Here is an 18823-nt window from a genome sequence, read left to right on the forward strand (position 1 = left end):
GCCAGCAGGATCTAGTGTAATGCCTCAAAATGGAGCAATGGGGGGCAAGACAGAGTTTGCCTGGGTCTATTGGACCATGAGCCGGCCCCACTGCCATCACATGACAGCATTTCTGATGGTTTCTATGAATTTGCGCCTTTGTAGAAAACTGGATGATGCTAATGGTTCTCTTCATTTCTCTTCATTTCTTGTTGCTTGCATTAATTGTGTGTCTACATAACACCATCTCAGTACAGTGGAACCTCTACTTACCACCATAATCTGTTCCAGCGGCCCATGGGTTGCTGGTAGAAGCGCCATTGTGCGCATGTGCAGATGGCAGCAGCCGCTTCTACGAGTGCATGAATCACAGCAAACCTGGCATTTATTTCCGGGTTTGCCGCGGTCACAACTTGGATTGGGCCCAAGTAGAGGCAGTCGTAAGTAGAGGTTCTACTGTACAGTGGTACCTTGGTTTACAACGATAATCCGTTCCGGAGGTCTGGTTGTAAACCAAAACAGGTTGTAATCCAAGGCACGCTTTCACCAATGGGACCTCCCCCCCCCAAAAAAATGGGTTGTAATCCCCAAAAAGGGACACACACTTCCGGGTTTGATGTGGTTGTAATCTAAAATGGTTGCAAACCAGGTACCACTGTATTAGAAGCATCTTCTGAACAGATAAGGGTGATAGTAACAACAATCAATCATGCTTCAGGTTTTATATTGCATTCTCCCCCCAAAACACAGGCACTGTTGCAATAATCATCACAACAACACTGTAAGCTGTACAGAAGCAGGGAGAAGAGTGTGTTCATGTTTTCATAATTTTCCAGCCAACCAGCTGGCTCCACTCACTGATCTGTTCATGCTATAAATAATAAAAGGGTAGATGTGCCAGCTGTGCATGTTAAAGGCACAGTCATTTGATTTAAAATGGAATGGCTTTTTGAGATGTGTCAATAATAATGAGCAACAAAAATAGTAGGCATGAGAATATAGTCTTGATTTACGCCCCCCCCCATGTAATCCTGATTATGTCAGAGGTGGGCAACCTGGGTGCATTATAGCACAGTTGGACTCCAACTCTCATCAGCTGTAGTCCAGTAAGGACTGGAGGGTCTCAGATTACCCATACCTGTTACATATCTTAGAGAGGACTTTTACACCTCGTTTCTTTATGATTTTAGTTCTGAATTTCAAAAGTTTGCAAAACGATACATACATTCCAAATCCACATCCGTTTCACATTTGACTTCCCCTCCATGGTTTCTCCTGTAATTTCTAAATTTGTTGCATATTATAAATATTCTGTCTTTTCCAAATTGCACTCCAATAAGTCTTCATCTGCTGTTCTTCATTCAAATCCTACCTGCATTTTTACATGTTTACAATAATTCTTTAAATATTCAACGAAAGGTTTCCACTCCGCCTTAAAGTCTGCCTCTTCTTGATCTCTTGATAGTTAAATTTGCTAATTCAGCGTGTTCCATCAGTTTTAACTGCCACACTTCTTTAGTAGGTATCGCCTGATTTTGCCATTTTTGTGCATTTAAGTGCCAGCCTCTGCAGTGTGGTGCCCAGTGCCAGTCACACTTCATTGCGTTTGTTGACTGAACTAAAAAGTTTCGTGAGCCTATTTATTTATTTATTGTGAAACTCATATTTTGTCATTTTGTCACACCCCCCCCCTCAGTGATGACACCCGGGGCAGCCCACAGCCCCCTTCCTTCGCCGCTGCATGGAAGATGGGGCAGGAAGGTGGCATCTGCATGAGGCAAATTGCAAAGGGCCTTCCTGAAGCCATTTAGCTTGAGCCTAATTTCCTTATGGAAAACATATTAATTAGATAACACAACATCATCATCCAGCTGCTTGCAAGCCAAGCGACTTCTCCCCATTTCAGATTACTTCATTGGCATAAGGTTCTCTTTCTTTGATGTCTCCTTTTGTATGCACGTTGAAAAATGCATTTCATTTGCCATTTATGACTTCCAAGTCAACCAGTCCCATGGATTAAACTGATTGCTATCTTGAGGCCAAGCCCATCTTATTGAAGGTATATAAAGCCTCAACTTCCAGTGGACATGTGAAAAGGGGTTCCATTCACTTCCTCTCTCTCTGGGACATCTGGTTGCAACTCAGCTTTGCTTCAATAATCTCTGTCCCATCTCTGATTAAGCCACCATGAGCCGGCAGTGCTTCAGTTCCCGGTCCCTTAATGGAAGACGGCCATCATCTGGCTCGGCCATCAGCAGTGGATTTAGGGGTGGCAACAGTCTGTCTTCCATCTGCTACACTGGAGCAGGCAGATGTGGTGGCTACAGCAGCATAAGCCACTATAATATTGGCCGTAGCAGAAGACTTTCTGGTGGAAGCCTTGGTGGATACGGAGGAAGTTCTGGTGGATACAGTGCAGGCTTTAGGGACTTCAGTGGTTTGGGCTATGGTCCTGGGCCATTGGGCTATGGTTTTGGGCATGTAGGTTATGGTGCTGGCATTGGCAGGCCTGGAGGCTTTAGTAGTCGAAGTGCAGGGGCCTATGGCACAGCTGGAGGAGTCGGCAGCCCAAGCCTTGGAGGCTACGGTGGCGATGGAAGTGGTAGCTACAGATATGGTGGCTTCAGCAGCCGAAGCTGTGGTGGTGTTTGTGGCAGAGGCTATAAGACAGTTGGCTTTGGCAGCCCGAGTCTGGGTGGTGGTGTGTATGGCAGCAGAAGCATTATTTGTGGCCGTCCTGTTTGTGGGGGTTTGGGCTATGAGCCCATTGGCCGTTTTGGTGACTGCAGGGGGATCCAGTCGGTCAGGGTCAATACAAACCTCTTGAGGCCCCTTTGCATACAGGTTGATCCAGAGATCTCTAGAGTGAAGGTGGAGGAGCGAGAGCAAATCAAATGCCTCAATGACAAGTTTGCCTGCTTCATCGATAAGGTGAGATTGTATGGTGAGTCTGCTCTGGTGCATTCTGCTTGAGTTAGTCTCTTGTGAAGAGACAAAGATGTTTTACTTTTCAAAGAGCTTCTAGTAGTTTTTGTGTCTGGGATTAAGTGGGGAAATGCAAGGAGGTGTCACCATTTGGACTGCATGTTGAGTTTCCGAGTTACTCAATGTATGATTACATTTCTCCTTGCCTTTTAAAAACATCTTTCATTTCTAGGCCTGTCAATCAATGAGATAAAACTGACTAATCAACTATGTTTATTTACTAATCAACTAATCAAAATGTTTATTTAAATATTAATTATTTAAATAGTTTTGCATGCAACTAAAAAAATACAGGGCAAATATCCTTTAAAGGGCTGTGAGATAATGTCCACACTACAGTAACACACCAGAACCAAAACAGCCCTTATTAACAAAAGTGATTCTAATGCCTCCAGACTGATTAAAATTGGCCTGCATTGGTTATTTTATTTCTTTTTTAAGATGTATATTGTGTATGGTGTTGGAATGGGTCACCACAAACAAGATAAAGAGATAAAAGAGAGTTTAAAACAAAAATCCACCAAAAGTAATAGTCCTTCAATCTGGACATACTATCATAAAAGGCCTGCAAGAAGAAGGCAAGCTTTTATTGGGTGCCAAAATATATACAAAGCAGAAGCCAGACAGAGCTCTGAGGGGAGGATATTCCACAGGAAGGGGGCTACTGGGCAAGACTGCATGGGGAAAGGCATTCCTTCAGGCACTCAGACCCCGAGTCATTTAGGGTTTTGCATATTGTACTGGTGACTAATAGGCATCTAGCATTAATATTTAAGAACTGGTGTCATAAGATCCCTTGCAAATGTGCCTGATGATCATCTGACTGCTGCATTTAGAACTAGTTATAATCTCCAGACCGTCTACATGGGTAGACCCTTGTACAATGCATTTCTGTAATCCAACTGTGAGATTTACCAGGGCATGGGTAAAATAGGCTAGAATCCTAGTGCGAAACCCTGCAGAACCAAACTGTGCAGATTCCTAAAATCCTGACCAGCAGCCTCTTGGAGACTGCATGAAAAGAGGCAAGTTGCAGCATAGCACTCAGCAGTGGCCAGCACAACTCATGCCAGAATGAGCAAGAGGGAGTTTAGCAGTGAGTTGTGCCACATTGCTGGATGCTCTGCATCCTCCAGCTTCTTTCCTATGGTCTATGGATGCAGGTGGTGCTGTTGTCTAAACCACAGAGCCTAGGCTTGCTGATCAGAAGGTTGCCGGTTCAAATCCTCGTGATGGGGTGAGCTCCTGTTGCTCGGTCCCTGCTCCTGCCAACCTAGCAGTTCGAAAGCACACCAGTGCAAGTAGCTAAATAGGTACCACTCCGGCGGGAAGGTAAACAACATTTCTGTGTGCTGCTTTGGTTTCACCAGAAGCAGCTTAGTCGTGCTGGCCACATGACCCAGAAAAACTGTCTGCAGACAAATGCCAGCTCCCTCGGCCTGTAAAGTGAGATGAGCGCCGCAACCCCAGAGTCGTCTGTGACTGGACTTAACTGTCAGGGGTCCTTTACCTTTTTACCAAGCAGGGCCTCCTTCTCCAGCTGCTTTAAAGCAAGAGATCCATGGAAGCAAATAAATCCCTCTGGGTTTTCACATGCATTGAGCGTGTGGGTGCAAATGGCTGCCCCATTTTCTTGGCTGCTTTAACTTATGGAGGTGATGGAAATGCATCATTTCCAGCTGCCTTATAAAAACCCAGTGGGGTCTCAAGATTTTAGTAGCGTCCATTCTACATGACAGCACTGCCTGCAGCTTCCTCTGTTCCCAGTGCGACCAAACTGGTCATGCTCTCCTAAATCGACTCAGACAAATCTCACCCAACCCAGTATTGTCTTTGCAAACAGACAACAGCTCTCTAGGGGTTCAGACAGGGGAGACTCCCAGCCCTATTGGGAGGTGCTGGGAAAATGAAACTGGGACCTTCTGCTTGGGAAAAGAAATGCTGTAACACTGTCCTGTGGCCCTTCCCCAATTCTATTCAAGCAGAAATGGACTGAACTCTTTCAGACCCTTTGGAATTTAAACTTGAAAATCATTTTGTGTGTGTGTGTCTTATATTAAACAATTTATACTCCACTCTGTGTATTTTGATGTTTCCTTTGGATGAATTTGAACTGGGAACTGAATGTGAACCAAACTAGTTTCTTTAGTAAAGCGACAAATGTGAACTGGACTCATTTATTATTTATTTTTTAAAATTGATTTTCCAAGCTCTGGTTCTGTGTGGCTTCCTCCCAGGCCAAGCCTTAACTTGATTAACAATTAAATTGATTATGACTGTACGCTTAGATAAAACTTGCTTGGGAGTAAGCCCTATTCAACATAGGAGGGCAAACTGTTGATTCCGAGTCAATAAACATAGGATTGCTCTATAAGGCTTGCATCTCTGTCTATTTGCAAACCATTCTTTTCCCCAATGGCAGATTTAAATGCTCTTGTTCCATAGTTTGTCACTGTATACTTAAAAGTAGTAATTTCTTCTCCGATAGCATTCCCTAAGCAATTAGCTGTACTGCATAGTATACTACCCATCAACTCAGTTTCTGGGAACCACAAGTGGAAGAATGGTGTTACACACAAGGTACTGTTGTGGGTTTCCCACAGGCATCTGGCTAGCTACTGTGAGAACAGAACAATGGACTGCAATGGGCCTTTGGCTTGATCCAGCAGAGCTCTTTATGTTCCTAGATAATTGTGGGTTCACTCTGTTTCTTCATTGTCAACTCAAATCTTCTGTTTGCTTTAGAAATGCATGGAATGCCAATGCCTGGTTCTTGCAAAAAAAAAACCCCAACCCACTGGATTCAAGAACAGAGGAGGAGATTTTTCTCCACCTCATAGGAAGACCTACTAGGTTCCTGTGTTTAGTAGACTATCACCATGGCTCCATTTTAATTGCAGGTGAGGCACTTGGAGCAGCAAAACAAGCTTTTGGAAACCAAATGGAATTGCCTGCAGCAACAGGGGCCTGTTGAGAAGAAAACCATTGACCACCTGTTTGAGAACTACATTGCAACCTTGAGGAGGCAGCTGGATCTTTTGCTGAATGAGCGGGAGCAGCTGCAATGTGAGCAAGCTAAATTCCAGGATGTGGTTGAAGAGTACAAATGCAGGTAAATGGTGGGCTGTCTTACCCCAAAAAGGTCTGGTTTAAGAAATGAATAAGGGGCCTATTTCTCCTGGGATGCTGTGTCCTCTAACCATTTGTGGTGGTTCTAAGACACAGCTATCGGCAATTTGAGAAGAATAACGCTGGCCCACCTTATAGGGATATTGTAAAGATTATGGTGGTTGTTGTTGTTTAGTCGCTTAATCGTGTCCGACTCTTCGTGACCCCATGGCCAGAGCACACCAGGCACTTCTGTCTTCCACTGCCTCCCGCAGTTTGGTCAAACTCATGTTTGTAGCTTTGAGAACACTATCCAACCATCTTGTCCTCTGCCGTCCCCTTCTCCTTGTGCCCTCCATCTTTCCCAACATCAGGGTCTTCTCCAGGGAGTCCTCTCTTCTCATGAGGTGGCCAAAGTATTGGAGTCTCAGCTTCACGATCTGTCCTTCCAGTGAGCACTCAGGGCTGATTTCCTTAAGAATGGATAGGTTTGATCTTCTTGCAGTCCATGGGACTCTCAAGAGTCTCCTCCAGCACCATAATTCAAAAGCATCAATTCTTCGGTGATCAGCCTTCTTTATGGTCCAGCTCTCACTTCCATACATCACTACTGGGAAAATTATGGTGGTAGAGTGACTAAAAAAAAAAGTTTGGACACTTGAAATGTGCTTTATAAAACAAGTGCTAAGTGTTACTTTTATGTTATTTTCATTCTGAGTTCTACGAGATAGATTCAGTGGAGAAATATTGCCTGGTTCAATATGATGAACGTGCTCACCCTTCTTTCACCCTGTGCTTCTCAGCCATGCTGAGTCCCAAGCCAGAATCTCCCCAATGCAAGTCCAGCCCTCTGTCCACACTCAGTCAGTGGCTCCCAGACACTTTGCAGTAGAGCTGATTCTCAGGAACCTTTGTATCTCCTTCTGTTCTCCACTGCAAGGTATGAAGAAGAAATCAACCGGCGTATGGCTGCTGAAAATGAATTTGTGTTGCTGAAAAAGGTGAGTCAAACTGGTCTCGAAGAATGGAAAAGGCAATTAATTAAAGTGTTCAGAGAGTTGGAGGCATGGCATGGTCATTACACTTTGCCCTGCTTGAGAAGCTCCCCCCAAAGCATCTTCTAAGCACAGTGCTGGAAAAAGATCTTTCTTTTTATCCATCATATTATTCTTACTAGGTACCTTATAATAGGCCTATCTTTGTGTGCACGTGGTCTATATTATAGCAGAAGTAGGGAACTGATGGCCTTCCAGATGTTGATAGACTCAGTCCCACCATTGGCTCCAGCCAGCATAACCAATGATCAAGGATGGTGGAATTTGTAGTCTGGCAACATCTAGAAGGTTGTGTGTACCCTATACCATTAAAAATTTTTTTTAGAAAGGCCTGATAAAATCATAGTATACATACGTATGCAATGCTACAGTGATATTTTTTTCTTTTAATCTAAGAGTCAAAAGCATGTAAAGTGCAAGTAGTTAAATAGGTACCGCTCCGGTGGGAAGGTAAACAGTTTTTCTGTGTGCTGCTCTGGTTCGCCAGAAGCGGCTTAGTCATGCTGGCCACATGACCCGGAAAGACTATCTGTGGACAAACACTGGTTCCCTCAGCCTATAGAGCAAGATGAGCGCCACAACCCCAGAGTTGCCCACGACTGGACCTAATGATCAGGGGGTACCTTTACCTTTTTTAGAATCAAGCAAATATCAATGGATGTCAGGTTACAGACAGTAAAACTGTGGGGTTCACTCTGTGGCAGCTACAGTGGATTGCAGGGAGTGACATGGTGCAATTCTAAACATCTCTATTCAGAAGAAAGTCCCACTGAGTGCAGTAGTGAGAGCCACTTCAAATGCATGAAAATATACCAATATGGGAAGCACAGTCCCATAAGTATATATTGTTTGGAAAAGTTCTGGTAAGTTGCACATTGATAGAAAGGTTCCCTTCCTCTGACTGTGCCACTACTTCTCCCAACTCCACTTGAGACAAGTAGATAACACAAGAATGGTTGATTTAATTATCTGTCATATTAAAGCTCAGGTCTTTCTTGACTGATAGTATGGAGACCTCCTCTCCTCTCCTCTCTTTCTTAAGCAAGCCTTGTTGTCACTGAATTACAAGAGAAGTATTTATTGTGTCTTGTCTTTCAGGATGTGGATTGTGCTTACACCGGCAAAGTGGAGCTGGAGGTGAAAGTGGAAGCTCTAAGACAGGAGCTGGAGTTCCTCAGATGTGTCCATGAAGCAGTAAATATTTCTCATGATTTATTTTGGATCTCTGTTTTCTTAACTTAAATTCATTTTTTTCACATTTCTGCAGCAATTCACGATTTTTGAAATAAGAAAAACAAATCCTCATGAAATTTCGCCTGCAGTTTAGCATAAATATCTCCTAATAAACACATTTTATGTGAAGTTTTCACCAATGTACATTTTTTTAAAAGCAATGTCCCCTAAAATAAAGCAATTTTGCATGCTATTTTCCCCAGCATATACATTCTTGTGAACATTGGTTGGAGAACTGCATTGTAAAAATCAATAGATCCACCTTTAAATGTGAGCCGAATCAAACCAATTCCCCATGCCAATTTCCAAGGCAACCGGAAGACAACTTTAGATAGTTAATCCATCTCTACAGCTAATGAAGTAGTGTCTTCTATTAATATTTGATACAGCAGCAATCTTTCAAAATACAAACTAATCATCATTCACATTAAAATTATTACCCACCCTTCAACATGAGAGCAGTACATGTGAAAAGGATCTAGGAGTCTTGGTTGACCACAAACTTGACATGAGCCAACAGTGTGACGCGGCAGCTAAAAAAGCCAATGCAATTCTGGGCTGCATCAATAGGAGTATAGCATCTAGATCAAGGGAAGTAATAGTGCCACTGTATTCTGCTCTGGTCAGACCTCACCTGGAGTACTGTGTCCAGTTCTGGGCACCACAGTTCAAGAAGGACACTGACAAACTGGAATGTGTCCAGAGGAGGGCAACCAAAATGGTCAAAGGCCTGGAAACGATGCCTTATGAGGAACGGCTAAGGGAGCTGGGCATGTTTAGCCTGGAGAAGAGGAGGTTAAGGGGTGATATGATAGCCATGTTCAAATATATAAAAGGATGTCACATAGAAGAGGGAGAAAGGTTGTTTTCTGCTGCTCCAGAGAAGCGGACACGGAGCAATGGATCCAAACTACAAGAAAGAAGATTCCACCTAAACATTAGGAAGAACTTCCTGACAGCAAGAGCTGTTCAACAGTGGAATTTGCTGCCAAGGAGTGTGGTGGAGTCTCCTTCTTTGGAGGTCTTTAAGCAGAGGCTTGACAACCATATGTCAGGAGTGCTCTGATGGTGTTTCCTGCTTGGCAGGGGGTTGGACTCGATGGCCCTTGTGGTCTCTTCCAACTCTATGATTCTAACATCAGGTACCCTGGTGGGTTACAACACTTTAAAAGTCAGAACTAAAACCATTAAAAAGGTGTTACAGTCACAAGAATAGAGTGGCCACATGGAACAGCCCAAACTGTCTCCCTCCAGTATGGACAATTGATGACCTGCTAAAAAAACAACACCAATTATGTTTTCTTTTCAGGAAATAGAAAGCTTACAGACAACAACAGCTGACACCAACGTTATTGTGTCTATGGACAACAACCGAGAGCTGGACATGGAGGGGATCATTAACTCTGTGAGGTGTCAGTATGAGGAGATTGTACAGAGGAGCAAGGATGAGGTCAATGCTCTTTACGAAACCAAGGTAAACATGATATAGGCCTGTCTGCAACAGAGAGAAGCAAATGCCATTGACGGTTACCACTGTTTTAGATAGCTGAATCCACAGAGGCAAAAATAAAGGCATCCTTTCTCTCTGATTTTAGTTCAAAGATCTGCAGTCCACCTATGGACATCACTGTGACGCTTTGGCTAAGGGCCGCCATGAAATCCAGGACCTGACTCGCCTTATCCAGCGACTCAAGGCTGATATGGAAAATGCCAAGAAACAGGTGAGAGAGGTGAAGTCGAACAGGAGAAGGTTGAGCAGCAGAAATCATTTTCCTGGTCTTGATGTACACCAGGGTTAGTCAATGAGGAGCCTTGCAGGTGCTTTTTGGCAATGGGAGCTGTAGTCCATCAGGGATGGTAGGAGCCAACAGCACCTGGAGGGCACCTCATTGGCCACCCCCAGATTCACACTGAGCTTTGTGCTCACTATTCAGAACTGAAAGAAACATTTTGTATTTATTCAAAAATGGGAGGCAAAGGAAAGAAAATTCCCGGTCCTGCTGTAACAAAAGTTAAGGCATTAACGCTGTCTTAGCTTGCTAGATTCATTGGTTTATATTCTACTCATTCCAAAACCTGAAACCTCATTGATAATTTAAAAAAAAACACCTGCTCATACATAATTTTCTTGCCTGTTTGTACCAGCTGCTTTCCTTTCTGATTCTCCCCTCGAAGAAGTCATCTGATTTCTCCACCACCACCCTACGTTTCCTCTTTCCTGCCCCAGCTGTTTCCTTCACACCATAGAGTTTAAAGACACCTCTGGCTCTGCTCATTTCTTAATTTCTAATGATTAGCCTGGACTAAACTGAATCAAAAGAATCACATACAGCTCCAGAATCTGGGGCTGCAGGCATACCGTACTCTTAAAGCACATTCTGCTGCTCTCCCCCAATAATCCTGGGACCTGCAGATCACCCCTCAGAGAACTATAATTCTTAGCATCCTTAAGAAACTACATTTCTCAGGATTCTTGGGTGTGTGTGTGCTTTGAATATGCTCCAAAACATGGAATGCATGTAGTCTGTGACTATCTACTTAGTCTGGGCCAGGAGGCAGAGTATGTGCAGATCTTTCTCCTACTCATTGAATGTTACTAACTGAGGATGACTTTTCAAGCCCTAGACGGCCTCGGCCCAGTATGCCTGAAGGAGCGTCTCCACCCCCATCATTCTGCCTGGACACTGAGGTCCAGCTTTGAGGGCCTTCTGGCAGTTCCCTCCCTGCGAGAAGTGAGGTTACAGGGAACCAGGCAGAGGCCTTCTCGGTAGTGGCGCCCGCCCTGTGGAACACCCTCCCATCAGATGTCAAAGAAATAAATAACTATTTGATGTTTAGAAGACATCTGAAGGCTGCCCTGTTTAGGGAAGCTTTTAATGAGTGATGTTTTAATGTATTTTTAATCTTTTGTTACTGGGACGCAGGTGGCGCTGTGGGTTAAACCACAGAGCCTAGGACTTGCCGATCAGAAGGTCGGCGGTTTGAATCCCCGCGACGGGGTGAGCTCCCGTTGCTCGGTCCCTGCTCCTGCCAACCTAGCAGTTTGAAAGCACGTCAAAGTACAAGTAGATAAATAGGTACCGCTCCGGCGGGAAGGTAAACGGCATTTCCGTGCGCTGCTCTGGTTTGCCAGAAGCGGCTTAGTCATGCTGGCCACATGACCCGGAAGCTGTACACCGGCTCCCTCGGCCAATAAAGCAAGATGAGCACCGCAACCCCAGAGTTGGTCACGACTGGACCTAATGGTCAGGGATCCCTTTAACCTTTACCTAATCTTTTGTTGGAAGCCGCCCAGAGTGGCTAGGGAAACCCAGCCATATGGGTGGGGTATAAATAATAAATTATTATTGTTATTATTGTTATTGTTGTTATTATTATTTTATATTTATTATTCATGGACCAACTCTTTTCTCTCTTTATCTGTGCCTTTTGAAGATTGATGTACTACAGACAGCTATCGCTGACAATGAGCAGCGTGGCGACTGTGCCCTGAAGGATGCCAAGGCAAAACTTGCGGAGGTGGAGAATGCCCTGCAGTGCTCTAAGGATGAACTTGCCCGCCTGCTAAGGGATTACCAGGATTTGCTGAATGTCAAGATGGCTTTGGACATCGAGATTGCTATGTATAGGTCACTTCTGGAAGGAGAAGAGAGCAGGTGGGGGGGAAAATAGCGCCCATGCAATACTCATATATCCTTGCTGGAATGTTGCTTACCGGTATATTGTTCTTTGGAATGTAAATATAGAGATTTTGATGAACAACCTAAAATCAACAATAATATTGCATTGATAAAATGAATACAGAAAAATGAACAGATCAGATTACTACATCATAGAAGGATCACTCCTCAGGGAGAGCTTGGGTTAAGATGCTGAATTAATCAGCTGGAATCCAGGAAGAAATCCTGCTATCAGGTTATCTCAATAATGTGTGGTTGATTCTTCACTATTACTAAGTTTTGAAACGTGGCCAAATAATATATGACATGATTGAACCTAGTAAGCTTACACAAAAATCTTGCCTTTCAATTATTCACTATTCCTCAAAGTCACATTTCAAAAGTGAGATTAGGAAATATTAAAGAAAATTTGAAAATAATTTGAATTCTGAAATATTGGGGGGGACACAAAACACATTTTGACTACTGCTGCTAGTTCTGCTGCTATTATTAAATCCCCGATTACTACAAAATTGTGGCACTCTTGGAATATTAACATTTTCTTTTTTCTCAACAGGATATGTAGTTCTACTCCAGTTAACATAGGTAAGTAACTTTAAAGCTATATATTATTGCATTTGGACGCGGGTGGTGCTGTGGTCTAAACCACAGAGCCCAGGGCTTGCTGATCAGAAGGTCGGCGGTTCAAATCCCCGCGATGGGGTGAGCTCCCGTTGTTCGGTCGCTGCTCCTGCCAACCTAGCACTTCAAAAGCACGTCAAAGTGCAAGTAGATAAATAGGTACCACTCCGGTGGGAAGGTAAATGGCGTTTCCATGCGCTGCTCTGGTTCACCAGAAGCGGCTTAGTCATGCTGGCCACATGACCTGGAAGCTGTCTGCAGACAAACACCGGCTCCCTTGGCTTATAGAGCGAGATGAGGGCTGCAACCCCAGAGTCGTCCACGACTGGACCTAACGGTCAGGGGTCCCTTTACCTTTATTGCATTGAAAAATGCTATTCATTTCACTGAGAGGCCTTAGATGTGTGTGTCTGAGTAACTGTTTCTTTTCCTCTACTCTTGTAGCTGTGTTGGGTTGCTCCAACATCTCTCCAGGCGGTGGAGCTGCATATGGTGGTACCTTGGGAGGAGGTGGTGGATTTGGAAGGAGATGTGTCTATGGACTTGGATCAGAAGGACAAAGTGCCAGCGGCGGTGGAGGGTTCAGTTCCAGAAGCGGAAGGCTGAACTACAGAGCTGGATTTAGCTCTAGGAGTGGAGGGTACCTTTCAAGATGCACAATGAGCTCGGGATTTGGGCAATGCAATACCAGTAGTGGGGCTCCCTGTGGACCTAGGGATTGTGGTTTAGGATCCATAGGCAGTGGAGGCTTTAGTTCTAGGAGCAGAGGATACAGTTCCAGAAGTGGGGGTTGCAGCTCAAGTGGACCATGCATTTCCTCAGCTGGTGGAGGCTACACCACTGAGAGCACAGGAGGCTGTGGAGTGACCCACACCTCTGAGTGTTCAAGCGGTGGCTACGCCACTGGTGCCGCTTCTTCCACTAGTGCCGGATGCAGCAGTGGAGACGCGAGACGCAACTCTGGGAGTGGATGTCGAACAGGGTATGGAGGAAGCTGCTCCATCATCAGATAAAGTTCAGGCCCAGAATATTTTTGGGGGGCAGTGGGGGATGTTTCTGTTTGCTGAGGAAAACAATATACCATTATCCATCACTGCAAGTTGTGTTAAAAACGAGGGAGATCTTGGCATCAGGGAATTCCCTTTCTTTGGCCTTTCAACTCCCCCCACCCCTCCCAAAGTCATAATATATGTTGGTCCAGAACACCTTGATTTTGAACATCACTACAGAAGTGGTGGGTTTTTGCCACATGATGGGTTTTGCCATAGGGGTGAGAAGGGTGTCAGAGAGGGCAGCCTCACTGAGAAACCCCCACCATTTCAGTCATTGCATTGTATCCAACTAAATTATAATCAGAGTAGACCCATTTAAATTAATGGACCTAAGTTAGTCATGTGTCCACTAGCTTCAGTGGGTCTCCTCTGAGAAGGGCTAACTTTGGTTACAACCCATAATTATTGACAACCTCTTGCCTCATGATATGGTGCCAACCTTTCATGAAGATTTCTGGACCTAGTAATGTTGGCTATTTGCTGGGTGACTTAAAGTAGTCAATAGTCAATAATATTCATACTGAAGCCCAGAATCCTAGTAAGACACTTTGGGTGGATTTCAGCATCATACTATGGTGAATGTCCCACCAGCACAAGCGTTGCAACGTCCAGGTGGAATGGTCCTCTCTCTTTGCCCCTTGTGTGTTGTTCTGGAGGTTCTCCCAATGCCCTCTGAGCCAATTTCAGGGTTGTCAGGGGGCATGAGGGGGGGAGAAGAAGGGGGAAAGCCCCTTTGCACGAGGGGTGGCCCTCACACAGGGCTTGTGCTGATGGGACTCATTCGGTGAATCCCACACTATGTCAAGGGCATTGTAGGAAATTGAAATGGCTGGTCTTCAGGCTCAGCCAAGTAGTATGAGCAGGGCTTCCCACCTGGGTGCTGGAATCCCAGCAGCTATATGAGGACGCTGTGGGTTGTATTCAACCAACCCTTACTTGGGTAGATCCATCAAAATCAGTAGCCAAGACTAACTGAGGCCCCATCTGCACTATGCATTTAAAACAGTATCATGCCACTTAAAAAGTCATTACTCCTCCAAAGAATTCTGGGAACTGTTGTTTGTTGAGGGTGCTTGGGAGATCCCATTCCCCTCACAGAGTGACAGCCCCAGAGATCCCTGGGAAGAGAGACTGATGGATAAATCACTCTGGGAACTGTAGCTTTGTTAAGGGAATAGGGCTCATCTAGCAACTCTTGGCACCCTTGATTTTTTAAGAGAAGCCAAAACTGTTTAAAGTGGTGTGATACTGCTTTAAATGTATGGCACATGTCTCATGCGCATTCATTTTATGGGTCTGCCTTGAATAAAAGTTACTTGAACACAGCCCTGTTTTTCTAATGCTAGCCTTTGTGAGCAGGTTCAGAAACTTAATCTTAACAATTTTTGGAGGTAGTTTAATTAACCTGTGAGATGGTGGAGGTTGATTCCTCCCATTATAGTATTTATTACTCAATGGATCAGAGAAAACCATTTTAGGTCCATTACATTAGATGAGGGGTAGGGAACCTCTGGTCATCCAGATGTTTTTGAATTATGCTGACTGGGGTTGGTGGGAGTTGGAAGCCAACAGCATCTGGAGGGCCACATGTTCCTCATCCCTGCATCCCATGGAACATCTGTATTTCTTTGATCATATATGAACTATGCTTGCATCAAAGTTATATTTGTTTAATTATGAAGTCTCAGAATGAGGCCTGGGAATTATAGTTTGGTGAAGATGCTGTCTGTTCCTAGCTCAGATAAGTACTGTTTCCAATTGTTCATGGGAAAGCAAATACTGTTCTATATTCTTTTTTGTAGTTCCCAGTGGAAATAACATTTCCTCCTCAGTGCTACTGGTGGGAACAGATTTAATAGTTATTCCCATTTTCCAGATATCCCAAGGGATTGTCATTCTGTGAGAAGGAGCTAGAATATTCTATAACAGAAAACGTTCAGTACTCCACTAAACTATCACTCCCAAAATCCTTGGGGTAGCTGTTAAAGTTTCAAAAGAAACCAACACATATTTCTCATGTAAATATGGCTTCATCTCTCTGCTGTGTAACTGTATCTTCTGAGGTTAAATAAGGATCATTTGATAAATCTCTTTGTAGTAACTTGAACAAAGAGTACTAATGGCTTACACTTCTTATTTTGCACTCAATATACATGAAAGAAAAGCTTTGTGATCATTATGCATATATGTGATTACTATCACACTGCCTGCCCGCCACTTATCAAACAGCTCTCTCCTTTTCTTTGTCTGGCAAATAAACAGTATCTGTAAATTTTGTGTCAGATGATTATTTTTAATATGAGGTGGTTCAAGGTAGGGATTGGGGATAGATTTGATTCTGTTCACGTTTAAAAGTGAACCTACCTATTTTACAATTTTACAATTTCTGAAACAATGAGTGAACAAAAACTCACACATTCTTCAAAATCTACACTTTTCTGAATTTTGCAATGCAAGTAGTGTGTATGGAAAGGCATATATTAGGGTAAAAAGTGTGCATAGAAATGCATATATTAATGAAATACAACAAAAGTGCATTATATTAGGGAGAACTGCTTTGCAAATATGCATGTATTAGGCATACAACAAGTACAGTGGTACCTCGGGTTAAGTACTTAATTCGTTCTGGAGGTCCGTACTTAACCTGAAACTGTTCTTAACCTGAAGCACCACTTTAGCTAATGGGGCCTCCTGCTGCTGCTGCGCTGCGAGAGCACGATTTCTGTTCTCATCCTGAAGCAAAGTTCTTAACCTGAAGCACTATTTCTGGGTTAGCGGGGTCTGTAACCTGAAGCGTATGTAACCTGAAACGTATGTAACCCGAGGTACCACATGTATAGACATTAGGAGAAATTTGCACTAAAACACTGGTGAATTCTCAAACTGCCCATCTGTAGCTTATGGTCAACCTGTAAAACAGGGGGAGTCAATGTGGTCCCCTCCACCTGCTGTTGGATTCAAAGTCCCATCAGCCCAAGCCACCACATTCAGTGGGTCAGAGACAATGGGAGTTGTTTAACAATATCTGGCGGATGGCAGATTAGCTGCTCTTGCTTAAAGATTCCAAGTGTTCACCAATGGCCATCTAAACCAGACTTCCTCAACCTCGGCCCTCCGGATGTTTTGAGACTACAATTCCCATCATCCCTGACCACTGGTCCTGCTAGCTAGGGAACATGGGAGTTGTAGGCCAAAAACATCTGGAGGGCTGAGGTTGACTGATCTAAACTATAGGATACAGCTATATTATCACAACTGCTCAGAAACTGAACACATCTATTGAAAGTTGGCTTCCTTTGTTTGGAATGATAGTTATAGGTGGAATATTATGCTTCGAAATAACATTGCTTCATTTATAATTTTGATTGGAAAGTTATATGGCCTTGAATTTGATTTTTTTTTAATCCACTTTTTTCTACCTGTTCAAAACTCGATTGCAAAAAGAGGAGGAGAGTAATCATTGACCCTTGGGGTGCAGGTGGCGCTGTGGGTTAAACCACAGAGCCTAGGACTTGCCGGTCAGAAGGTCGGTGGTTCAAATCCCCACGACGGGGTGAGCTCCCATTACTCCGTCCCTGCTCCTGCCAACCTAGCACTTCGAAAGCATGTCAAAGTGCAAGTAGATAAATAGGTACCGCTCCGGCGGGAACGTAAATGGCATTTCCGTGCGCTGCTCTGGTTCACCAGAAGTGGCTTAGTCATGCTGGCCACATGACCCGGAAGCTGTACGCAGGCTCCCTCGGCCAATAAAGTGAGATGAGCGCCGCAACCCCAGAGTCGGCCACGACTGGACCAAATGGTCATGGGTCCCTTTACCTTTAATCATTGACCCTAGTCTCTGAGAAGTAGAACAGAAAAGGCAATGATTGCACTACCAGGAGGTAGTTTTACACTATTTACATTAGTCCTTTGCATGTACCTGTACCATACTTTGCTATACAATATGTGCCCACTTCCAGAACTGTTCCCCGCCCTTTCTGGAAATCGTGAAAATATAAATATAAGTTTGTTCTGGATCATCTGAGAACAAAACTACAAAAAACATTTTTGTGTGCCCTGTGAGAATAATATTCACTCTTTTAGATTCAGACAAGAGTATCAGTGTCATATACACTGAAAAATTATATTTTGCTTTCCATGGAAAATTATTGAATTGGGACATTATTTGATGTTTATGAAATTCTTCAAGGATTATTATTATTAGGGGGAGAGCAAGTATTACCAAATCTTGTGTCCAGAATGATACAGTTTTAAGTGTTCAGAATCCAATCACTATGAAATACATGGATTTTGTGCAGACTGCTGTGTATATCATTTGGTATATTTTTGTACAGGTTACAATGATAACATCACAGCCCCAGAATAAATGCTGATGAGATTGTGGGATCACAACGGCACCTTCATTCTCTCTCCCCTATTGCTCTTAAAAGTTGGGCTTTCTGCATTATACAGTGGTACCTCGCATTAAGAACTTAATTCGTTCCGCAGGTCCATACTTAACCTGAAACTGTTCTTAACCTGAAGCACCACTTTAGCTAATGGGGCCTCCTGCTGCCACCGTGCTGCCAGAGCACGATTTCTGTCCTCATCCTGAAGCAAAGTTCTTAACCTGAAGCACTATTTCTGGGTTAGCGGAGTCTGTAACCTGAAGCGTATGTAACCTGAAGCGTATGTAACCCGAGGTACCACTGTACATGCTTGGGGGCAAGGTCTGCATTCAAGGCCTTAGTTTGCCCTTCTGCACCACACGTTAAGAAGGATACTGATCAGGTGTGCGCTCACCTGCAGCCCTCCAGCTGTTGCTACAGCTGTCGTCCTGCCATACCATTGGCCAGGCTGATGGGAGTTGGAGATCTAATTTGTTTCCCTGTGCCAAACTCCAGTTCACTGAAGCTGTCATTTGCACCTGCACAATGGCTGCCTGAAATGTACACACCTCAGCTTAACTATGGCTTCCATTTTCAAATCGGATGGAAGCTGGTTAGAGGGGAGAGTACCTTGAAAAGTGGCTACAGGACACCTATTGATTGTGGCTAATGTGATGTCTACTCAGCTTCAAAAACCAGCCATGGGAGGGTGCTGGAGCCACTGTAGGAGGTAATGTGTACAC

At 44.0% G+C, this 18823-nt stretch overlaps 1 protein-coding gene across 1 annotated transcript; it reads left to right on the forward strand.

The window, feature by feature from the left end:
• Positions 1-2166: 2166 nt before the first annotated feature.
• LOC309359186 (keratin, type II cytoskeletal cochleal-like) lies at positions 2167-14792 on the forward strand (the record flags this gene model as incomplete). Its single annotated transcript, XM_081892662.1, has 9 exons — positions 2167-2910; positions 5865-6076; positions 7013-7073; positions 8226-8321; positions 9670-9834; positions 9956-10081; positions 11796-12016; positions 12597-12625; positions 13106-14792. 9 exons carry the CDS (start codon positions 2167-2169, stop codon positions 13672-13674), a joined length of 2223 nt encoding a protein of 740 aa, XP_081748788.1. The 3' UTR covers positions 13675-14792.
• Positions 14793-18823: the final 4031 nt, after the last annotated feature.

The sequence above is a fragment of the Podarcis melisellensis genome, assembly GCF_964234715.1.
Source record: "Podarcis melisellensis genome assembly, chromosome: 2".
NCBI lineage: Eukaryota > Metazoa > Chordata > Lepidosauria > Squamata > Lacertidae > Podarcis > Podarcis melisellensis.